The following is a 26,224-nucleotide window of genomic DNA, read 5'->3' as shown; positions in this document are numbered from 1 at the left end:
TTTATCAACATTCATTCAGCTGAAGACTAATCCACTTAACTTTATTCTCATGCAGACCCCATTTTTCTATCTTGTCCACAAGGATATCATGAGGGACTTTGTCAGATGTCTAACTAAAATCCAGATATATTTTACCTCTGATAAATGATATATTAGCTGTTCTAATTTAAAAAAAAAGAAAACTAGATTTTCATAAATTATAGACTCATTCATCCAGAACTGAGACCTCAAAGGTCATTTAATTTAATCCTAATGTTTTACAGATGAGGAAACTGAGGCATAGAGAATATAAGTGACTTGACCAAGTTTACACAGGTAATTGACAGCCTTGGGATGTAGACCCTGTTCCTCTGACCCCAGCTATATTACCCTCCCCCTTGTTCTGAGTAAACTTCTTCCTAATGATTGCCACTTCTCTTTCTAAAAATTTACAATTTGGCTATTGCATAATCTTTTCTAGATTATTTCCATTGGTATTTATGTAGTTTCTAGAAAACAAATTTCTTTTTTGAAAATCATTTAATCATTTCTAGTTTTCTAACATTTCTCCATTTCCTTTAATTCTTCAGATTACTGACCACAATTTCAGAATTATATCCTCATGTTCTTTCTGTGTTTGGAAACTTAGTTCCTTCAAAATATTTATCTGCTATTTTATCATTTTCTTGGCTATCAACCATATTTATTGTACTTTTCCCAATCTGAAGATCATTATTTGACAAATAGAAAGGAAAATTAAAGAGAGGTAGTTCAGCTTTCTTTCTCTCATTAATGGTGCACTATCAGCTTGAAGGGAGGTGTCTAATGGAATGCCCCAGGGATTTCTGTTTAGCCCTATAATAGTTCACATTTTTTTTTATCAATAAAATATGCCTTATTATCAGATTTGCAGATGTTGCAAAGCTAGGAGGCATAGCTAAAAACTACTTACCTAAAGGCAGTATTAATTGTCAAATTTGCAAATGCTACAAAGCTAGGAGGGATAGAGAAATAATTTCATAAAGATCTTGACAGGCTACAGTTTTGATCCAAATCTAATAAAATTTAATAAATATAATCTGAGTTCTTACATTTGATTTAAAAAAAAAAAGCCTCACAAATATGACTGGGGCATGTATGGATAAATAGCAGTTCCTCTGGATAAAAAATGCAAGTGTTTCAGTAGACACAAACAAGCTCAACATGAATCAACATTATGATGTGGATGCCCCCATAGCTAAACAGTGCTGAAAGAGGAACAGCATCTAGGAAATGGGAGGTTATATTGGGCCCTCTTCTCATCAAACTACACCTGCAGGATAATGTTTAGATCTGGGCAGGACCTCTTTAGAAGAATGTTGATAAAGTGAAGTATATTCAGAGGCTGGTCAGCCTGATGGGGAAAAATCTTAAGATTATTCTACATGAGAATTTACTGAAAGACCTGGATATTTTTAACCCAGAAAAAAAGAAAAATGGATTGAACAAGATCGCAACTACAATATTTGAAGGGCTATCATGGGGAAGAAAAAAGAGGTTCTCCTTAATTCTAGTGGACAGAACCAGAAATAATGGCTAGAATTAGATTTTAGGCAGAAGAAAAAAAATACTCATTAGGTCTATCCAAAAGAGAAATAATTGCCTGGAAAAGAAAGTAGTGGGTTCTTCCTCAGTGAGTGAAGACTAGTCTCTCTCACACACACACACATGTGCATATACATACACATGTACAATACATACACAGTTTGCATGTGTGCATGAATGCATATGTGTGTTTATATTTCTATATCTATATCATAGAGAGCATTCTTGTTCAAGTATGTTTTGGACTCAATAGTTTCAATGGTTCCTTACAATTTTGAAATTCTGTGAGGACGCAGATTGTGGAAAGAAGTTGTAAATAAAATTTTTTTTTTTAGATAGTTGGTCAGGTGCATTTCACTTCTGAAATTTTGTGACCTGTTAAGATTACATCATATGCTGAATTACCACTTTCCTTATGTTCTTGTTCCAAATACAATTTTTTTCCTGGGCCTTTTTTGAGTCTCTGCTCTTTCTGAGCTTTTATCTCATTTACATTACCCTTCTAGAACTTATCTGCTTCCACTCTTGGCTACATGTCTCCTTTTGAATCTTTTGGAGATCCCTTTTTTGGGGAAAAAATAGGAGTGTTTCAAGACACTCCCTGTGTAGCCACTTTGGCCTTTCGAGCTGCTTCATCCTGTCCTTCTTTGTTGGAATCATCCATGAAAGAATTTAAATTTTAAGAGCTTCCTATCCCTCTTGAATTCTTTGCCTTTTACAGGAGGACTTAAGATGAAGCCAAACACCTCAGGGTGGGGATGTTTTGCTCTGTAGTCCTGCTGTGTACAAATGGTCAGATGGGGGAGGCTGGTATGCACCATTGAGAAGGAATTTTGAGTATGTTGTATATATCTGATGAATTATTCATATGTTTTACTCAAATGTGCTAAGACCAAGGATGATTTTCATTATCTCTAGAATATGGTTGGGGGGTGAGGAAGGAAGAATATATTTCATGTCTCCTATTCATAAATCTTCCTTTCTTTCCTTTTCACCTACATAAAGACCTTTATGTACTAGGCCTGGGGATGAAATTTTTTTCTTTTAAAAATTCCTAGGGATGAAAATTATCATGCACAATGTAATTTGTCAAATATTTATATTTTTACATAAGAGCCTATTTGACATTATAAAACTATTTTAGGGCAATATTATCAGAGACCCACAATGTATTCTTGTTGCTTTTTATTATTTTATTTTTGAAGCATATCTTAGAATTTATCTAAGAGTTGTGAAATACTTGTGCAGATGATATTGAAAAAACACAGTAATGATTATAATGGAGTAGCTCGGTAGTACAGTAGCCAGAATACTGGTCCTGGACTTCATACTAGCTGTGGGAAACTGGGCAAGTTGCTTAATCCTATTTGCCTTAGTGTCCCTATCTGTAAAATAACCTAGAAAAGGAAATAGCAGAACTATTCTAGCATCTTTGCCAAGATGTTGGGTCACACAGACCTGAAAATAACTGAATGACAATAATGATTATTCTCTAGATGAAAAAAAAAACCCTAAAAAATCCAGCAACTCCATTCATGACCAAATGTCAGATATAAAGATATAGTTTCAGGTGAATATAGAATAAATCAGCGCCCTCAAACAGAAAGGACTCACAGAGACAATCAAAAAAAAATCCAAACGTAACTTCTATAACTTCTTAAGTCCAATTAAGAAATACCTATAGGGGTTACTTTTAGTTATTTTTTTCAGCTTGTATGTACGTATCTATGAATTCATCCATCTGTCTATCTATCTATTTATCTATCTATCTATCTATCTATCTATCTATCTATCTATCTACTATCTATAGTTTTCTCCATGAGAATATAAACTCCTTGAAGGGAGAGACTGTTTTGCTCTTGTATTTGTACCCTCAGCACATAGCATGGTATCTCACACGTAATAGACACTTAATAAATAATGACTTTAATTTATTGTGTCTCAGGGGTCCTATGTGAGGGGTCATTTTTTTGGTAGAACCATAAGTTTTCTCTTTCAGGGAGTTCACTATGGATTTGTAATGAAGTTCTTTCAGCTAAAATACTCTACACCTTGGTATAGTTCTAGGTAAAATCTAGACTTTTTGTTTGTTTAGTCCAGTCTTATCATAGCATTGGTATAATAAACTTATGGTGTGTTAATTCCCCTGTCTTCCTCATCATTTTTTATCAATTTTTTATCAATCTGTAGTCATCTAAACATCACTTTCTTCTCTTGGATATTGTTTTTCAAGTTTTTTTTTTTTGTTTTGTTTTGTTTGTTTGTTTGTTTGTTTGTTTTTTAACATTGCTCCTTCTATCTCTCTGACCACTAATTTTCTATTTCCTTTGGCTGGATCAAAGTGACACCCATTAACTATAGGGGGCTCTTACGTGTCTATCTTGGGTTCTCTATTCTTCCACTTTCTATACCAGCTTCTTTAGTGAATTGATGATGGATCAGTTGCAAATGCAATATGCAAATCAATAGCAGGTCTCTATATACAGCCTTAATCTATCTCTTCTGCTCAGTCTCATCACCAATTACCTTTTAGAAAGCTCAGAGTGGAAGTGGGCTCACTAAACTCTACATGTCTAAAACAGAACTTATTTTCTTTCTTCCTTGTTTTCCCATTACAGCCAAGAGATCCATCATTCTTCTATTTACCAAATTCACAACCTCAGTATCTTCCTCAAGCTCTTCCTCAAACTCATCCTTCAGACCTAATCTATTGTTAAGCCTGGTTTCTGTCTCTGTAAGCTTTGCTTTAAACCAACAATTTCCATGAACCCCTATTGACTGTTGGTCAAATTACTAGAATCTTTTGTCTTGTGGAAGTTTCTGAAATGTTTCTGAGAGGGTCTCCATGACCTTTGCAAGTTCCTCATTGAGATAATCTTTTTCACTTATGTTGTCCCCTCCTAAAGCACTAGCCTGCTGAGGATCCTTTTTGCCACAGGCCTGGATTATCAATAACTTCTGCTTGGTCTCCCTGTCTCAGATACGTCCCCATTCACATCCATCTTCCATTCAGCTGTCAAAGTGGTTTTCTTAAGGTGCACATTTGACTATATCACTCTTATATTCAATAAATTGGGTTGACTTCTTTTTACCTCCAGGAGCAAAACTAAAATGCTGTCATTTGACTCCCTTTTCAACTAAGCCCCTTCCTACCTTTCCAGCCTTCTTCCACCTTATTTCCTTAGGAATTCTGTGATCCAGACACAGTACCTTCTTGCTATTCCTTGTTTCCACAACTCCATCTCCATTATATCTTTTATTATCTGTCCCTCATCTGTGGAACCCTCCTCCCCTCACCTTATGTCTGTCATCCTGGCTTCTGTCAAGACAAAGTTTAAATTTGATTTTCTTCAAGAGGCTTTTCCTGGGTACTTCCTCTGCACATCTCTTCCTCCTGAAAGTACTTTGCATTTATATTGTCTATGTTGGGTATGGATATTTTTTTATCCTCTCCCCATTAGATTTGTTGTGTCAGAAAATTCTAATTTATAACAAAAGTTGCTAAGAACAGAGCTCCAGACATATCCAGTTTATTAGGGATAAAAGTGGTCCCTAATTAATTGGGTCCAAACACTCCTCAAGATCAGGTAGGCCAGTCCTTACTCGTTACGCATTTTCTACTTTTATACACTTATACTCAGCAAAGTAGAATTTTGCTGATTGGTCAGTTCCAGAATGGAGAAATCTTAAAGAGTTGGCTAGGGTAAATATCCATTACTCATAATCACTTTGTCAGCAGACCTTCCACAGGTCATCAACTGCAGGTTATCTCAATGAGGGACTTGCAAAGTTCATGGAGACCCTCTCAGAAACATTTCAGAAACTTCCACAAGACAAAAGATTCTAGTAATTTGACCAACAGTCAATAGGGGTTCATGGAAATTGTTGGTTTGAAGCAAAGCTTACAAAGTAATGAATGGTAAAAGTGAGGGGTCTTGTATCAGAAAATGAATCTTACTACAGCATGTTATAGGCTAAGGGCTGGGGGAGTGCAGCAATTACATTCTTATTACATTTTTAATTAATAATATTAATATAACTGAAAAGTATAGGTATCAATACATGGTATATTAACCACTCATAACACTTATCCTAACAGCATTAACATACATAATTAACTTAAACTTAATCTTATTCTGTTTAATTCACTAATATAATCACTGATACTCTTCCTAAGTCACAATAAACTGAATAAATTTGAGTAAGAGGTATCAAAATTATGCTCCTAGAAAGTAGGGATCATGGTTTTGACTTTTTTGTCTCCCTATACCAGTGCCTGACACATATTCAGTGCTTTTATTTTGCAGAGTAAGTGCTTAATCTTTTCTTACTGACTCCATGAACTGAAACGTCTCTGGAAATTATGGATTTGGAGAGTGGCCTGAGTTACTGATTTGTCTATTTTCACACAAAACATAGGTTTTTCTTGAATCCCATATCTTCCTCATCACAAGTCTAGCTTCTTCCCAATCAACCATACTTTTTATTCCATGAAAAATTTTACATTTTCTGTGTCATGGAACAAAAAATATAACTTGAAGTCAGGAAAATTCAGCTTCAGACACTTATTGACTTATCTGGTCAAGTCATTTAACCTCTGCCTTCCTTAGTTTCCTACTCTATAAGATGGGGATAGTTGTAGCTCTTATGTTGTAGGATAGTTGTGAGGATCACATAAGACAGTATTTTTTAAAAAGTACAAATCTGGTCTCAGACACTTAACACTTCCTAGCTGTGTGACCCTGGGCAAGTCACTTAACCCCAGCCTAAAAATTAAAAAATTAAAAAAAAAAAAAAAAAAATATAAATGCTTATCGCTTTCCCTTCATGAACATCTTGGACAGAATTATGAAGTATGGACCCTTCTCAGAATAGTGCTTTTAAATGCATAAAATAAAATACATTGGATTCCTCAAGAAACAAATTATATTGAAATATAATATCAAAATATATATTAAAAACCCAAGTTCATAGACCCTAGGTTAAAAACTCCTACTTTAAAATAATCCTTAAAGATGATCTAGAATACATTATAATTTGAAGAACTCAAAATGAGTTATGCTTTAGTTTCCTTACTAAGCTTCCTGTAAAACAGAACTTAGGGTTTGTTTTTTTTTTAAATCTTCTACATACAGGGACATCTCACACTTTATGGGGAGTTGAGAAAACACTTAGGATGGGTGTGTGTGTGTGTGTGTGTGTGATCCTTCTCTGTATAAAGTAGATGGCCTATATCAGTGATTTCAACTTTATTTTTGATCATACATCCTATCCATCAGCAAAACCATTTTCATTAAATGTTTATTTACTTATTTACATATTATATACATAGCACTGTACTAATAATGTATATTCTATTAGAATGAGAAATTAGAAAAACATGATTACATTTGCATTTCAGGACAAGCACTTGGACAGTTGTGGAGATTTCAAAGGGAGAGTCAAAAGGCAGGGGGAACAATGTAAAGGCTCTTGGGAGTCTAGGGAGAGGTAATGAAGTTCTGAACCAGATTCTGATTTGTGTGAGTGAAATGAAGAGGATGTATCTAAGAGATGTTCTGGTAATTGATTGGATCTGTGAGGTAAGGAGAAAGGAAGAGTAGATAGACTGACTCATAAGTTGCTCACCTGAGTATCAGGACAGTGACCTGGAACCAGGAAAATAATAGGGAATTTTAGAAGATGTGTGGTTTGGAAAGAAGGATAACGAAAAGATGTCTGTGATACAAATCTCAGCTCATCTGTCTGCTCATCCCTTGTGCTCCACCCAAAGGAAAGGATAAGAGGAAAGATTTTTGTTCATTGGTCATGGCCCTATGTGATCTGCCAAACTGACTGCGTAGGAGTAGAGCCACCTGCACGGTTCTTGCTAGGAGCATCCAAGTGTTCGTTAGGTTATAAGTCCCCTGAGAGGCTAACACCTGTGCCAGAAGAAGTGATGCAGGGAACTCCCATAGCAGAAGCAAGGGGGGAAATTGGAGAGTGTTAAAGGATCAAGTAACTGTGATTTTGTTGGAGATGGGCCCCATGATTGCCTATCATAAGAATGGTAAAAGATTTGTTCAGCTTTCTACACTTTAGATGGTTGATCTCTCTCCTATATCTGTATTTATATATCTATATACATGTATATGCACATATAAACACACATGTATATACATACATATAATATATATATATATGCACACACACAGATACATACACAGATACAGATACACACCCCCTAGGGTCCAGTCAACAGTCCCCCCCATATTACATTGAAGACCACTGCTCTAGAACCAAAGAGTTTCCTGGTTTTAGAGTTGTTTTGATATCCATTTTAATAATGTGCATTTATAGGTATCAACCAGACTAAGAGCTTATTAGTTCTGTGCTAATAGTTTAGGAAATAAGAATAATAATGGTCAATTCCCCCAACTTTTTAAAGGGTTAAATGAGCCATGAAAATACCTCTACATTATTATCAGCTTTGCCAGGCTGAAGTTTCTTTTAAATCCTTTCAGGTGTTTTTCTCTGGCAGTTTATTGAGGCTTCATCAATTTTTTTAAACTAAATTTCTTGGAGGAAAAGAAGTACCTTGCATGTCATATATATACATATGCCTGCAGTCAGCTATAATGGTTAATGTGCATACACACAAATTCCCTCTTCCCCTCCCCCCAAAATATCTGTTTTACAAGCAAAATCTTGACACAATTTTAATTAGAGTGCTCTGGTGAGCACTGTCATGGCAGCATTTTCATTGTTCTGGTTGAGGAAATGTTGTAATTCCGAATCCCTAGTTTCAGGTACTTTTTGATTTGAGGGATATATTATCTGTTAGACTAAAATTCCCTTTGCTGTTTCTAAGAGAAAAACAAATCTGATGCTTTAATATTCTGGTGAGTTAATATCAATATATAAAACATCATTTTTTTTTTCTTTTTGGATCAGATCTGCAACTTCATTGTGAGGGACTCCCAATTAAAAAGAAGAGAAAAATAATGGATGTTTATCTTGTCTTATCTTTCTATTCTAATCTTCCAAATTAGTATGGAAGATCCCTTTATGGGACAGGTGGTCTACCCTGCATATGAGAGAGAATAAGGTGGAAAAGTTTGGCCTCTAGGTGAACTGTAAGTCATTTAGTCCTGATCATTAGTTGTGAGGGCTGTGGCAAGTTACCTTTTATCAAAAATGATATTCACAGAACAATGAATATTGATCTTATTTATTGAACAAGTGTGATTTTTATTATATTATTATGCTGAGGATAAAGGTTTGATTAACCAAGCTTATTTTAAAAATGCTTTATATGCCTATTAGTAAGTACTAAATAAATAAATGTTAGATGCAATTGAATGCATATTTTCAGAAATGATTAAAAATACTAAAATAATAGTTGAAAATAATGAATAGCACACATCAATATAACTTAAAACTTAAAGCAAGCTTTCCTTAAAAGACTTTGTGTGATTTAGGTAGCAGGAGCATTTTGTAGAAGAAATTAAGTTTTGGCAAGGATCAGTATTAGAGACAGGATTTGAATTCCAGGCCCAACTTACTGCCTAGTGAAATGCTACATTTTGGAATAATTCCTAATTGACTAATTGTGAGTAAGAAACTTACCTTTGATATTGTTTTACACACACACACAAATACAATGATAAATGTTTTACTGGACTTTGAGGGGGAAAAAAGAGTATATATGATAGACTTTTAATTATAATATGCATTATTAACATTTTCTTCATCAATTTCTTAAATCCACCTAAATTAATAAAATTCATTGTAGAGATCTTGTTTTCTAAATGTAAATGCTTACACTAAAAATTTAACAATCATTTTTCACAAGCCAATTTGAATTTGCTCCAGCATACCAATAGATTCATATTCCAGATTTTTCATAGATATATATGAATATACATATTTGTGTGTCACAATGCTTTTATCTACCTTCATATACACATACATGTATATTTATATGTACATGTATATATATACGAATGTATAAATAGGTATATACACACTTATCTATATATAATGCATATGTACATATATGCTCATAGATATTTTGCATAAATATGAAAGAGTTTGTTTTAAAAGCAGTTTTGAGCTAGAGTTTTCACAAAAAATCACATTCTAGATTCATTTATAGAATATAGAAATCATCATAAAATATATAATATTGACAAAATTTAATTGGAGTTAGTATAATGTGTTAGGTATTTGTTGCAAGATTTCTTTTCTTTTAACATAATTTATATTCCTCAAAAATTATATTTATATTTTGGGGGGTGGGGTAGATATCACATTTTAAAAACACTAAGGTATTAACCATTTTTTGAAAAAAATTCAGTGAGGAATTTTTTTAAAAATATAAATAATATTGTGCCTTAATCTGGATTTTTTATATGTCATGTTTACTAGAAATGAGTTCCACTTGTATTCTGACTCTGGGTGTTGCTAGTGGCATACTACATTTATGAAACATTACAATGCTATACTGTGAAAACATAAATCCATTTTCTTCTGAGCCTGTAGGCTCCTGTGTGATCCTGAGTAACATTTCTGATGCCCAGAATGATATATTTGAAGAATCACCATGGAGTAGGATCCACCTGATGTGAATTGAGGAAAAAACAAATAAAAGAAAATAGCTCTTTGTATATTTGTGAACTAACTGCTATTGATCTAGAATAACTAAGAATTAAAATGCATCTTTCAAGAGAAAATTTAAAGTGGTGAAAAGAAATCAAGAAAATTTTTTTTCCAAAATGGTATATCTGCTCTTCCCCCTTCAAGTTGACTCTAGATGTGTGATTTATTTAATCTGAAGTATTCCAAAATTTAGGCACAATGAAGAGTACATCTTGGGTTATTTTAATAATCAAGTTTTGTTTTATATCATTAAGTTTTATTTTTTAATTTTAGAGGTGATTGCCATTTATAAACTTTTAATGATAGAAGTTGTGTTTGGGGCTGAGTATGTCTGAATTAAGGTTTTTTTATATTTATGGTTAACAAGTCATTTGAGAGTTTAAGAGGTTAGAATTTTCATGTCACTATCCTTAACACAAAAATTTCCCAAAGAATCCAGCATCCTATCGTATCAGGGAATGAAATGCTGAACAGGCTGGTAATACTCTGTTTTTATATAAAATTGAAAACATAATCCTCTCATTCATTCTTTGCTTCCATGTCAGATTATTATAGTCTGTATGTTTCCAGAAACGATAAAGTGAAAGGCAGTTTGGAGAGGACCACAAAGATAAATCATAAGGAGGGAGAAAAAAATAAGGCATAAGATGCTGGGTTGTAGGATTTATAATGATTTATTTTAGAGAAAAAAAATTCAAGCTCCTTAAGAACAGAGAATGATGCATTCTTTGTTCTCATATCCCAGTTTCTTGCAAAGTAGCTGGTACCTAGTAGGTGTTTTTTGATTGCGAGGTGAAATCAGGGAAAGTTAAGGAATAACAGATAGAACTAGTACAAAGTATACAAAACAAGAGTTTTGAAATCATCTAGTGAGGATCATATGGTTGGAGAGGTATTTCAAATACATAATCGAATCCGTGAATTTCTCTGTATTCCATCCAACAGCACCCTTAAGTATGGCTCAACATTGGATGAAGACCAACAGATTATCCATTAATCATTTCTTTATTTTTCTATGTGACAAGTAAATTTTTTTTGTGGTAATGTCTTTCAAGAGATGTTGGCTAATAGCCCCTTTTACAACTAATTTGTATAGAACTACACTGCATATGCATATACATATGTGTATTCATTTTATATTAATGCCACATAGATATTTATTTGTCTCTCCCATTAAGTGCAAGTTTCTTGGGAATAGAGATGATTCCACTCCATATACTTGTATTCCCAATGGCTGGCACCTGATAGTACTTAATAAAAGACTTGCAGTTGATGGTAATGTTACTGTCCACTCAGGCCTAGCATGTACATCTCCACTTCCTTTTGGAAGATACAAAGCTTTAGTTCCTTGAAGACTCTGGTATTTGACTAGATAGAAGGAATCACTTTTGAGATGAAAATAAAAGAAAATGTTTTAATCGGAGATAGGGAAATAATCTGTGATGGAGGTTTTGGAGTCTTATCTAAGATTAATCACTTAAACATCTGCTATTTGTCAGGCACTGGGAATATAAATAAAATGTCTATTGAGTAAGCTTATGTTTTATAACTCCATTTGAGGTTTTCACGGCAGAGATAATTGGATGGTTTGCCATTTCCTTCTCCAGTTTATTTTACATATGAGGAAACTGAGGCAAACAGAATAATATGATTTTTTTCAAGGGACACAGAACTGGTGTCCTGAGGATAAATTTGAAATTAGTTCCTTGAGCCATCTAGCTACTCATAGAAATACAGAATAAATATATATAAAAACAATATAAGGTCACAAAGAGGGTGCCTATAGTAGGGATAAGCACAAAGTTTATATAGAAAGTAGTGAGTGAAAAGGGAAACTGAGGTCTTCTCAGAATAATAACTGGGCAATTCAAGACTCAGCACCTAAATCACCAAGGCTCTGGGAAGAAGAACAAAGAATTGCTCTTCTAGCAGAAACACCTGAGATAAACTTTGACCCTTATTTTAACTACTTAGAGAAGAACCTAATTATTTAATGGCCTGAAGATATTCAAGAAGTTTCCAAACTAACTATCTCTAATTGTTGATTGAGGAAGCCTAAGGTAAATTAAGTCTCCTTGGTTATTCTAGAAATCTTTTAACCCCTCTGGTTTAATAGATTACTTACCTATAAATACCTCAATCTCTTTATTGTGAGGGATTATGTGGTTTCTCATAAAATCCTTAATTTAGGTAGATTAGTTTATAATCTAAATTTTAGTTTATTTAGGTTTGGGGAAATTAAATTCTTTGTATAAACCTTACAATAGAGTGCTCATAAGCATTTGTAAACAAACTGGCCACCTTAAATTTAGGCAAACACACCTGTAATAAGTCAACTATATCTAACTGACTAGAATTTAGCAAGCCTGTGCTACTTCCACTTAGGCAAGCATTGAGCAAATAGTGAAAATTAACTGGATAAGGAGAGGGAAAGGTCATGGATTCCTGTGGTTTATGACTATATAATCTCCCTTTACTTCTGTGAAATCTCTGGAGAACTCAGTGAGCATACTGCCACTTTTCTCAAAGTAAAGAACAGAAGCTTTATTAGAATCTTCTGTTCTTCACTTTGAGAAATCTCTGAGTAGTCATTTTGAGTTGGGGGTTGCCATACCACACAGTAGTAATATTTCAGCTCTATCTTGAAAAGATTCTAGAGTGATAAGAGGTGAGAAGGGAATATATTGTAGGTATGATAGTCAGTATAAAAGTATGAAGTATGAAGATGGAAGGCCAGGTAAGGAAGAGAAGGAAGCCAGTTTATCCGGATTTTACAATGAAGAAAGGGGAATTAAATGTAATAAGTCTGACAAAATAGTCTGAAGCCTGGATGTAAAGGGTTTTAAAAGCCTACATACTTATTTTTAACCTTGAAGGAATAGGGAACTATAGGAATTTATTGAGTAAGAGATTTAGAAATGTGCTTAAGGAGAATCATTGCCAATGGAAGTATGGCACTGGAAAGAGAAAGCAGGGGGACCTTCTGCTCTCTTTGATGTGTTTTTAATATTTCTTTAAGCTCTTTTCTTTCACTATTTTCATATCATGCTCACTATCCTCCAACTTTCCCCAGATAACCCCATCCATCTCAAAGAGATGTAATAAGCATAGTCAAAAAAAAAAAATCAACATATTAGCTGCATCTGAAAATATGTCATTCTGTACTTTTCATCTGTTTACCAAAAAGGTAGTGTGCTTCATTTTCAGCCATTTGAAATCATGATCGGGCATTGCATTACTAAGTTCTTAATGTCTTCAATGTTATTTCTTTTTATATTGTTGTCATTTATATATTATTCCCCTAGTTCTATTCATTTCATTTAGGTTCAGTTCATACTATTCTGCCCATGTTCTCCAAATTTGCACCTTTCATCATATGGTACAATAATATTTTATTATATTAATGCATTAAATTTGTTTAGCCATTATCTGATGACTACTCACTTTTGTTTCTTTACTATAAAAAGTGCAGTTGTGTTTCTATGTGTATTTTCTTCTATGTCTTATCTTTCACTTCTTTTCAGTATGTGTCCAGTTGAAGTATTGCTAATTTAAGTGGTGTGATAGAATGAAAAATTTATTGTTATATGCTAGAACATTGTGCTAAATCCTCGGATAGAAATGCAAAAATCAAGACAGTCCCTATTCTCAAGAAGCTTATGTTTTAATAAGAGGAGACAATTCAGAAAGAATTATAACCTGTGAGGAATCTATGGTAAGACTATAATGCAAGACCACTGACTTATGACAATAACCAGTCATTTAATTGGGCAGTTGATTGACATGCAATTTAAAGCATCATAAGATAGTTTTTTAATTTTTGGTACAATTCATAACTCCAGAGAGGGCATTATTAGTGTGCTTGACCTCCAATAGCCCTTCCAAAAATTGTAATTTTCCTTTTATCATCTCTGCCAGTCTGATGAGAATAAAGTAGAACCTCAATGTTGTTTCAATTTGGAGTATATTTTTTATCTGATTGTTAATATTGTGCATTTATTTTTTTGAGGACTGCTTGCTTGTTCATATTTTACAATCTTTGTTGGAGACTGGTTTTTATTCTTATTTTTGTTTCTATTTTATACTCATATCTTTATCAGATAAATTTATTATAAAATTTTTCTCTTGTCTTTCTAACTGTATCTGTCAAAACTTTTAATTGTATATGATCAAAGTTGTTCATTTATTATCATCTCTATGCCTTGTTTGTTCAAGGTTCCTTTTCCTACATAGCTGTAAAAAGATATCTCCTTCCCTTCTCCTCTAATTTGTTTATAATATGTCCTCTCATATATAGGTTAATATACCCATTTGGAATGTATTAAAGTTTATGATGTGTGATGTTCATCTAATTTTTGCCAGTCTGCTTTTCAGTTTTCCCATAAGTTTTTGTCTACTAGGGAGTTTTTCCTCTAGTAGTTGGTGTCCTTGAGTTCTTAGATTTTCTTTTTCTTTTTTTTATACTTCAGTCATCTTGTATGGATTCTAGGATACTTTCTTCTTTTTATTAAATTATGCACATAGTTTATATTTTCTGTGAGCACCAGTGTATGGATAATTTTGATATCTCTGTTTTGAATGATGATAAAAAAAATAGTGATGGTAATTATAGCTCATATATGACACTTTTAAGATTTGCAAAGAACTTTTTTACATAAATTCTCCAGATTACTATTAGCATCCCATTTTACAGATGCAAAAACTAAGGTTAATGCAGGATAAGTGACTTGTTGAATGTCACAGCAAGTGTCTGAAGCAGGATGGAAACTCCCTTCTGGTCTATCTTTATGGAATTTAGAGAAGCAAATAATTATAGTACTATTTCTCTAATTTCAAAATTTTGTACTTCTGTCATAGGTGTGTTTGAAAGAGAAAAGATTATATTTTGTAAAAAAGGGTTTGGTTTTTTTTTTTTTTTTGGCCTTTGCAAAAATGAAATTAAGCAGAGCTTTTAAATAACATAGTTAAAAGTACCCAAGTCAATCATGGGTCAAGGAAAAGATTCAGAATCCCCAGATCAAAAATGTGGCACATGAAGATAAATGTAGCGAGGTGTCCTAAGTTACTAAAGATCCTACTTAGTCTTCATGAGATTTTTTTTTTAACCTTCAGAATATGTATCCTGCTAAAAGTTGCATTTATTCCACTAAAATAGTAATTGATCAGATTTATCTTGGTGACTTCAAAGAGTTAATGCAGTTTCCCAAAGTATCTAATTGAATCCCACTGGAAGAACCTGGCTCATTATCTGTAATGTGAACACAGCCTTCTGAATGGACTGTGGGCTAAAGTCTATAAATGTATATCTAGGTGAGAAGGGGTCTGAGACAGATGTTAAAGTAGTTAGTTTTAATTAGCATTCACTTGAATTTAAGGGGAAGCATGAGCTTAACAAGTAAAAATGACTTGGGTGGCCTAAAGGTTTCAATAAAAGATAAAAGCTAAAAATTATGTGAGGTCAGAGAGAAGTCAAAAATATTGGAAAGGAATGAGACAAAATTCATCTGAGAAAATGCAGACAATGTCTGAGGTGAAAAATAATATACAATTGTTATTCTATGGAAAAAAAATAACAGTAGTGATAGTTATACTCTAGAGATTATAAAAAAGCAAACCAGAAATAGAATAGTAATGGTATTCCATTAAAACTTTTCAGTTAAGTACTTTTATTAAGTATTGCTAAGTACAGTTATGTACTATTAACTTTTCAGTTAACAAAGTGTTTAAGTTCTGTGTTTAAGGTAAGAGAGATACAGGTGGATGCAACACAAAAAAATGGTAAATGCAAAAGAAAGCAAATAAAATGCTTTGTGAGTTTGGGAAAGCTTCATGGAGAAGTGACATTTGATTGAGCTTTAAAAGGCTGTTGGGAATTGAGTAGGCAAGGAAAGGGGATACATTTCAGGGAAAAGGAATAGCATGAGTAAAAACAGGAAGAGAGAAAAGTATTGGGTATGTTTGACTGAGTTTGTCTGTTTTTGGATGGAGTCTGGAGTAGAATACAAAGTGAGGCAAGATCACAAAAGTTGGGTGCTGCCAGATATGGAAGGTCTGACATACCAGGTAAAGATATTTACATTTTAGAAGGAAGGTAATTAAAAGAGCCTTGGGAGAAATTTGAGTAGAGTTCTGTATAAATAGATCTCTAGACTGGCTACAGTGTGTGAAAAGAGCCAGAGGGGAAATAAGAGGAGGGGCTAAGATCAGCTAGGAGGCAATTACTATACCCACATTGGTGATAATGAAGATTTGTATTTGGGTGGAGCTGGTAAGGACAGAGAAGGGAAAAGATGTACAAGATACTATAAAGTTATCAGTAGGTCTTGAATTATTGAGAGATGAGGTAGAGAGAAGTGTATTAGAAAACTCAGAAACGAGAACAGGTTTGGGGAAAAGTTTATGAGTCTTGTTTTGTTTTTCTTATATATTGAATTTCAGATTATAGTGGGACAGAAAAGATGAAATGCCTTGTAGGAAGTTGTAAATACACATCTGTAGTTGAACAAGGAAGTCAGATCAAAATGTATAGATTTAGGATTCATCTTTCCACAGAGATATCCTTAGAAACTGAGAATTGTTAAGTTTTCTGTCTTTTTCATATTGCATCTTACTAGAAAGATAAAATAAAACCCTCCTAATATATGGGTAAGAAAATTAAGAAGCAGAAATAATGGATTAATGAGGAGAAATAATAATTAGATATACATCACTGGTTTAAAAAAAAAAAAAAAAAAGCCCAGAGAGGTACTAGTCCTCTGATGCTTCCTTTTTTGCTCATCTCTGTAACATCTCAGTAAAAGGTACAAACTCTTAGAATATTGAGGAATTACCAGAACAAGGTAGAAATGATCTGATTTTTTAAAAATCAGACAAAATCAAATCAAATAAAAAAATCACAGAAAAAGATGTAGACAAAATTAAAAATCATACCTATTGTGTATGGGTTGCACTTAAGAAAATGAAAACATCCTAGAACCCATAGAAGTAAAAAAAATGAGCCATACAATTTGTTTTTTTTAATTAATTTTTAAATTAATTTTATAATTATAACATTTTTTGACAGTATATATGTATAGGTAATATTTTACAACATTATCCCTTGTACTCCTTCTGTTCCGAATTTTTCCCCTCCTTCCCTCCACCCCCTCCCCTAGATGGCAGGCATTCCCATACATATTAAATAGTATATCCTAGATACAATATATGTGTGCAGAACCGAATTTTGTTGTTGTTGTTGTTGCAAAGGAAGAATTGGATTCAGAAGGTAAAAATAATCTGGGGAGAAAAACAAAAATAATGCTAACAGTTTACACTCATTTCCCAGTGTTCCTTCTCTGGCTGTAGCTGATTCTGTCCATCATTGATCAATTGGAACTGGATTAGATCTTCTCTATGTTGAAGATATCCACTTCCATCAGAATATATCCTCATACAGTATCGTTGTTTTTTTTATTATTATTTATAAGTTTTTTGACAGTATATATGCATGAGTAAGGTTTTTTTTTTATAACATTATCCCTTGTATTCATTTTTCCAAATTATCCCCCCCTCTCTCTACTCCCTCCCCTAGATGACAGGCAATCCCATACATTTTACATGTGTTACAATATAACCTAGATACAATATATGTGTGTAAATCCCATTTTCTTGTTGCACATTAAATATTAGATTCCGAAGGTGTAAGTAACCTGGGTAGATAGACAGTAGTTCTAACAATTTACATTCACTTCCCAGTGTTCCTTCTCTGGGTGTAATTATTTCTGTCCATCATTGATCAACTGGAAGTGAGTTGGATCTTCTTTAATACATTATCATTGTTGAAGTGTATAATGATCTCCTAGTTCTGCTCGTTTCACTCAGCATCAGTTCATGTAAGTCTCTCCAAGCCTCTCTGTATTTGTCCTGCTGGTCATTTCTTATAGAGCAATACTATTCCATAACATTCATATGCCATAATTTACCCAACCATTCTCCAATTGATGGGCATCCATTCATTTTCCAGTTTCTAGCCACTACAAAAAGGGCTGCCACAAAAATTTTGGCACATACAGGTCCCTTTCCCTTCTTTAGTATTTCTTTGGGATAAATGCCCAGTAGTAGCACTGCTGGATCAAAGGGTATGCACGAGCCATACAATTTGAAATGAAAAATGAACCATAGAAATATCTTTTCAATAAAATGGTTGGAACACAAGTCACTTGGAACATATTAAAGTGGCTAGAGATGTAAGAAGTTGATTGTGGATACTTATCCCAGTCTAATGGAGAGGGATTGACCAACTTAACTATGTCTTTTGTCATCAGTCATATCTGTGTATGAATATAGGTGCTGCCACATTAAAGCAAATTATTTTTTCTTCAGATAAGTATCTTGTTTTATTTGAATCCTTTTGATTCTTGGAAATTTTAAGACTATAGGATACAAAAATATGAGTAATAACCTGTGAGTACATCTATAAATTTTGAGGAAATATGAATAATATCCCATCTCTCTTTTCTTTTCTAAATACTTCATAAAGAAACATGAAGAAACCCCAATCCCAAATAAGTCCAAAATTTAGAAGCACCTGAACAGAGAGAGTGATTGATTAGCTGGTTTGTTCCTGAGAGTTCAGAAAATTTCTCCTAGAGTTGGCAACATTGCACCAGTGACCTGCCTGAGGATGACAGATCCTCAAATTAGGAAACAGTTCTGTTTTATTATCCACAAAAGCAGTCTAACTATTGTATCATTGCTAACATTTAGCCCCATAATGTTATTTCAAATCTTTTTCTTTGTTCAGATGTGATTTTATTTCAGTTTAGCAAACCAGTTGGTGAGAATGACATAAGTATCTCCATGGATCAACTATGTTTTATCATCTTTTATGCATTTACTATTACATGTATTTGTTGGTATATCCTGCCAAATTTGGGTACCATATTTCAGAAATTAAAGTACGTCAGATAATTTTAAATGGAGCTTTTTCTTTTTTAAAATTGTTCATGCTTTTATTTCCCCCCTATCTCTTTCCTGTTCTGTATTTGCTTACCTTTTATGTCCCAGGCTCTTTCAATCACTAAGATTTGATGATTCGAAGATTCAATTATGGGCCTGCTTTTGTTTTCAGGAATTTCTTTTGTAAAAGGAAGACTAGACAATGATAAGAAGAGATTAAAATTGCAGGTTGATATTTAAGCCAAATGAGAAGATAATATCCTTTGAGAAGAATTTATATGAAGGTCTTACACATACATTTCCAAAATTCTACATGTATTAAGAACCTATTTCTTAAGATAAAAAATAAATTCATGACCCTTCCTTCCTTAACTCAAAACAAATATATTTTAATCTTTTTCTTTTTCTTCTTTCTTCCTGTCTGGTATACCTAGAAAAGGGGTGGAGAAAAAGCCTTTTTTCCCCTTTTAAATCATTCTACTAGTGTCATATTGATTTTCCCTCAAGTATGCCCTGTGGTCATAGATGATCATATATTGTTCTATATTTCTTGTATCGATAGAGCACTTTGACTCATGAGTTGTTATATATTATTTGAAATATAATGATACTACTAACCGCTCATGTTTCCTGTAGTGCCATATATGCACTCTTCCTCCCCACTCCCCACATGGTTAGCACCTGAGAATATAACATGTATTTTCATCTGGACAAACTCTTTTCCCTCTCTCTTAAATGGAAAATGCCTTTATTTAATCACTAATGATTTGAGTGTGTGTATAAATAAAGTTAAAATGAAATAAAGTTAAAATAAATAAAAATTTAAAAATAAAGTTAAAATAAAAAAATTAAAAAGTTAAAATGTTTCTGTCCCTTTATCAACTATTTTTGTTATGGTTAAAACAGCCCACCCTAAAGATCTGGGTGCTGTTTAGGTCAAATATTTAATTTCTGTGTTGAAGAATTAGAATTCAGTATGATTTGACTATCTATCTATATGCCATTTCTTCTTTTTTTCCTCCTTTTTTGAATCCCTCCCCCTCTCTTTCAGCTAGCAGTGAGGTGGTTGGAACACAACTGCCATTACCAGTACATGGATGAGCTCCTCCAGTACATCCGTTTTGGTTTAATGGATGTGGACACCCTTCATACAGTTGCCCTGTCTCACCCTCTGGTCCAAGCCAGCGAGACAGCCACGGCGCTAGTCAACGAGGCCTTGGAGTACCACCAGAGCATCTACGCCCAGCCAGTGTGGCAGACGCGCAGGACCAGGCCCCGCTTCCAGTCAGACACGCTCTACATCATTGGTGGGAAAAAGCGGGAGGTTTGCAAAGTCAAAGAACTCCGCTACTTCAATCCGGTTGACCAAGACAATGCTCTGATAGCAGCCATAGCCAACTGGAGCGAACTGGAGCCAATGCCTGTGGGCAGGAGCCACCATTGTGTCGCCGTCATGGGGGATTTCCTCTTTGTAGCAGGTGGAGAAGTGGAGCATCCTACGGGTCGGACATGTGCGGTGCGGACCGCCTGTCGCTATGATCCCCGCAGTAACTCTTGGGCCGAGATTGCACCCATGAAAAATTGTCGGGAACATTTTGTGCTGGGCGCGATGGATGAGTATCTGTACGCTGTAGGAGGCCGGAACGAACTGCGGCAAGTTCTGCCCACGGTGGAGCGATACTGTCCCAAGAAGAACAAATGGACTTTTGTGCAGTCCTTTGACCGGTCCCTTTCATGTCATGCAGGATATGTGGCGGATGGTCTCCTTTGGATATCAGGTAGACACATCATATAATTGGATGTATTAAACACACACATGCCCTTAGCTAGAAGCTTTGTACCACAAAGTTATCTAATTTTTGATAGGTATTTCTTAAATCAGAACACTGATTAATATGCTGATATTAATTTAAACTTTCTATGAATTGCTAAGATAAGAGTTGGGCAGTGACTTCCTAAAAGATCCATTTTTTTTTCTCTTTCCAAACCTTTTTCTGTTTAAAGAAAGTAATTCAGTCCACTCTGGCTTATTTGGGGATCTGTTATGCATTTTGAGATTTGTCAAGGTCCTTTTCCCTTTTCTTCTGCTGCTCTCTATTTGATGGCCCTCTCATAGCTCCTTAGAATCAACTATCACCATAAACTAAAAAAGAAAAAAGAAAAGCCTCAGACATTTAAGTTGTTACCCACAGTTGTGGTAATGTGTGTAATGTGTGGTAGAAGACATTGAAGTTTTCAGATTATCTGTTGCATTAGCTTATCCATTCTATTCAGTGTATTTGAGAGAAGGCAACACTCCTTAATACTCTATTTCTTCCTCTTGTTATAGTAATAATAATGATAATAGTAGTAATAATTTTGATTTATTTTGCATTTTCTTCATGTCAATCCATGAATTTCATCAATCAAGAAACATTTATAACCATATTCCAAGCATTGTTGTAGGTACTGAAAATATACATATCAGGGGAAAATGGCTTCTGTTATTATTACATTCTAGTCTAGCAGGGAAGGATAAAACATTTTTTGTAGTTATTGTTGAGTTCTTAGTTATATCCAACTCTTTGTGACTCCATTTGGGGTTTTCTTGGCAAAGATCCTGGAATAGTTTTCCATTTCCTTCTTAAGCTCACTTTACAGGTGAGGAAACCAAGGCAGACAGGATTAAGTTACTTGCCCAGGGACACACAGTAAGTATTTGGGGCTGATTTTGAACTTGGGTCCTCCTTCCTGCCTCCAGGGCTAGTGCTGTATCCTCTGCACCATATGTAAGTAAGGAAAGGATATATGGAAAATAAATAGACCTTAACAACTAGCGAAATTAGGAAAGATTTTGTAAAATTTGAACTGACTCTTAAAGGCAGCAAGAAATTACAAGAGGTTAAAAAATGTAAAAAAAAAAAAAAAAAAAAGAAAGAAAGAAAGAAAGAAAAAGAAATTCCAAGAGGCAGAGGTGTAGACAAGAGAATTCCAGGCATAGGAGAGAGTGTCTGCAAAGTCACAGAGGTGAGAAATCGAATTCTACATATAGGGTACAGTGAGAAATTAGTTTGGATTCAATGCAGTGCATATAACAGGGAGTGTTAGAGATAATTGTGTAATTAATTTGGAAAGATAGGCTGGATCTATTTTCTTATCGTATTTGTTTAGGGTGACATGGCAATCAATGATAATCTTAGCGATTGTGTCACTTCAAATAGTTCAAACCCCAAACATGAAAAGTTGAATCTAATTGTTGGATGAGGTCTATTTTGTTCTCCTTAATGGAAATAATTGAATTAGTCTTCCAGGGTGATGTCAATTGCAAAAGCATTAGAATTTGGATGGAATTGTGTAGACCATCTCCTAACTATGAAAATTAGATAAACAAAGATAAGTCAAATTGAGCAGTTGACTTAGAATTGCAAAATAAGTTAGTACTAGGGCTCAGGCTGTACTTCCAAGTCTACTTGCCTTTTATTTCAGGTTAACATATTTGTATTGTGTAACTGTTACATACAAACTTTGCCTCTTGGTCAACAAAGTCTAACCATGAGCCATTCTAAAATTAGGAGTTCTGTTATTGCAAATAGTGGGTACTTAACAGCCTCCTAATAAGTGCTTTCTTGATTTCTGCTGGACAGTCACCATCAGTTCTACATGGCTGTTCACATCTTGTGGAGAAAGAAGCAAAGCATTACCTCTTAAAGTGTCATTAGCACATTCTGTACTCCATTTGTCCAGTTAAACTTTTGGCAGTATTTGAGGAGCCCTCAGTTTCAAGCAACACCATGGAATAAAATCTTCTTTTAGGAGATCTCTCAGGTTTCCCATCATTGTCATCGACTTTGTCACTGTCATCATCATCACTATAAGCTAGCATTTCTATATTATGTCCTAAGGTTTGCAGAGTAAACCCCTATCTATTATCTCCTCCTAATTTCATGACAGACTTGCTTATGGGTCCAGATTCAAATAGCTAACTATCGATGGCAGGATTCAAACATATTCTTTCCTGATTCTACGTCTAGTACTTTCTTAGCTTTCCATGACCAAAGCCATTACAAGCAATAGGACTATATGACTCTATTTCAGATGTAACAAGTTACATATAGAAGGATGTTGGGCAGTGTGTCCAAAGTTGAGATGTTTATTTCTGACAGGGAAAGAAAAAATGAATTTCATAGTAGAATGCTTGTTGAAGATTAAAGGGGAAAGAGGCTAAGAAAAATCTAGGGAGATTGGTGTGGGCTTTTTGGACAGGAGAAGCAGTAATGAGTAGAATAAAATCTAGTGGAAATAAATAATCTGATTATAATTAGTGATCTCCTGTCCTTGAGTGTTTCTGCCAGGAAGGGGCAATGAGAATGAGACTATTAAAGTTGTATTAGAGTGGGAAAAAGTGCTAGTTCTAGAGTCAGAGGACCTAAGCCAAATCCCACCTCACCTGTGTTGAACTTTTAACTGCCCAGGGCCTTAGTCTCCTCTGTAAATTGAATGGGATGATTGGCTAAGATTCCTTTTGGCTTCAGATCTATGGTCCTATTGAGTTGTGTCATATATACCATAGATAATTGAAGATGGAGAGGGAATATGTGGATATTTGTTTTTTCACTAGAAGTGTTCTCAATTGCTATTGTTTCAGGTTATTGCCAACAGACATTCTGTGTTTTATTTAAAGGGTTTTCAGAGGAAATACGGATTTTTTTTCTGCTTAGTTTCAGAAGACAGAATTTGGAGTAAGTAGGCTTACTTTAAAGAGACTTAGAGTTATAGCTAAATGTAAATGAAAAACTACCTACTAATTTCTATTATTTCCACTGAAATGGAGTACCTCAAAAGGTGGTTTGCCTTCTCATCACTGGAAATCCTCTGATTTTCAGAGACTGACAAATGGGATGTCATGGAAGAGATTGGTAACTTTATCCAATCCAAATATGGGGAGCAATGAAACCTCTTCCAACCCTGAAATTCAGTAAACTATACTAGTAATTTTTAATGTTTATTTTTAAGACAAACTAAATAAATGAAATTATTTACTCTATATATCCATATGTGCAATAACAAGTTAGCATTTACATAGTACTTTACAATTTGTTCTCTTTTATTTGGTACTTAAAACAGTCATGTAAGGTAGGATTCCCATTTTACAAATGAGAAAAATGATTCCAACTGTCTTCTGGACTCTGAAAGTAGTTCTTTCTCCACCAGGTTATCTGGCTCCCTCCTACAGCAGCTCTCACATACAGTATAAAAACCAGAGAAGCAAGATTGACATTGTTACTAGCCTTTACCTTTTTAGCCAACTACTTTTATTGCTCTGAATTTAAACCATGTGATTTTTTCCAAATTTTGTGGTATTCATATTTCCTAAAGATAATTCTTAAATCCCAGCACTTTCTCATACAAAGTACAATCCCCTGTTGGTGGGTTTGGAGCCTTAGCTACTACATTAAACATTTCTCAAGCATTGATAGGACACCTCTTTTTTTTTCAAAAAAGAGTGTTTTTTAAATACTCTTAAAATTTAAGAGTATTTTCAGATACTCTTAAAACTGGAAAATAAGTTTTAAAGGAAATATCATCAGTCATATGGTTCTGGAAAACATGGCAATTTGGAATCTGTACCTAAAGACCCTGGCATTTGAAAAGGGAATTTCTGGATCACTTTTCTTCCTTTGTAGTTTCAGATTTAATAGATAAAAGAATATGACACCAGTGTGAAAGTTATAGATAGAAAAATCTATAGTAGGTATTCTTAACCTGGTCTGTGAACTTCAAAAAAAATTTTAAATTATATTTGCTTTATAATCCAATTTTTATTACATCAATTTGTTTTTTTAAAAGGTCTCAACCAGACTGTTTGAGGAGTCTGAGACAAACATCTATCCTTGTCTATAGAATCCATGCTTAGCCTGCCTTTGAATATGTGACTTTCATGAGAGATGGCACAACTGATTCACTTTCTGGGAAATCCATTTTCCCCCTTCAGTATTCACACAGACAGTATAGGAGCCAAGACACAGATCTGCCATACCTTTATTGCTTCATCCTGGAAAGTCTTCCCTTTGCTTCGTGGTGATACTTAAAAATCCCGGCATTGACACTGTTTTAGGAGGGGCAGATTTTCCATTCTATACCTAAAGAAGGGAAATGACTTCTTAGGTTCTATTTCCTTTATCTGACTTTGGGGAAATAATAACTCTTTTGGGATACTAGTGTGACATTTAATTCCCTATGGTTGTAATTTAGGAAATGGTGGTACTCTTAAAGATTATGTAACTTCAAATACTCATTTCAGTTGCCATATATTTAGGAAACTGAATCTCTTTATTGTTTTGTTATTTTTAATGGAACTGATTATGCTTTTCCATTTGGCTTTGTCCTGGACGACTAGTTCCGACTCGAAGGATGTAAGTTACTTTGAGAGGTTTTATACTTGATTTCTCTTCATTTAATCAGGAAAACACCAAAACAATCTATTTTAAGGCCTCTTGGGAAGGGGGTTCCAATGCCTCACTCAATAATTTTCTCACACACACATACACACATACACACACACCCCCCTCTACTCTTTTTTTAAACACTATTAATTGTTAGGAAATTCTATAGGCCCCCTAGCAGTTGGCATATTTCTTGTTATTTTATCCTAAGGAAGATAAGATAAAGTTTTTTGGATAATGTAGGAGTTGGGCTACAGTATCTGGATAATTGCATCAATTCTTGGATTTATCTTTAGTGTCACTGAATAGAGCCAATTCAGAAGAGCCATGGGTTAGATAAATTAAAAGATGAAATTTAGATTAATTAGCAAACTAAAAAAGAAAAGGAAGATAAATGAAACAGAAGTGTCAGCTTCTCTTCTGAGAAGTTACATATACCAATGAACATAAATACATACATATATTTTAATAAAAGCTTCATCCACTGAACTATGCTAGTCTATTATTTAAAATGTATGTTGGAGATGTGTTTCAAGAGATATATATCTTATAGACATGTTTAAAAAAAAACAGATTGAAAATAAGTATTAAATAAGATTGGGAATAAATCTCTACTTGCCAGAGGGTGGTGGAAATGACAAAGCAACCAGTGAATTACTGTA

General features: G+C 34.1%; 1 protein-coding gene across 13 annotated transcripts in view; it reads left to right on the top strand.

Moving 5' to 3' along the window:
- KLHL32 (kelch like family member 32) overlaps nt 1–26,224 on the top strand; it is a 290,510-nt gene that overhangs the window by 238,111 nt on the left and 26,175 nt on the right. For 7 of the 13 annotated variants that reach the window (XM_074310243.1, XM_074310246.1, XM_074310242.1 and 4 more), the window contains one exon: nt 20,192–20,918. The exons of 2 other annotated variants lie outside the window; for them this stretch is intronic. In XM_074310243.1, the coding sequence (XP_074166344.1) occupies nt 20,192–20,918 (727 nt within the window). Of the gene's footprint in view, nt 1–12,793; nt 12,941–20,191; nt 20,919–26,224 lie in introns of those variants that run through there. 4 more of the 13 variants (XM_074310248.1, XM_074310251.1, XM_074310253.1 and 1 more) reach the window with 4 other exon arrangements.

This window comes from Sminthopsis crassicaudata, chromosome 4 (genome assembly GCF_048593235.1).
Source record: "Sminthopsis crassicaudata isolate SCR6 chromosome 4, ASM4859323v1, whole genome shotgun sequence".
In the NCBI taxonomy this organism is placed as follows: domain Eukaryota; kingdom Metazoa; phylum Chordata; class Mammalia; order Dasyuromorphia; family Dasyuridae; genus Sminthopsis; species Sminthopsis crassicaudata.
Note: the sequence above shows the minus strand (reverse complement) of the source record. Positions and strands in the feature narration are given on the sequence as shown.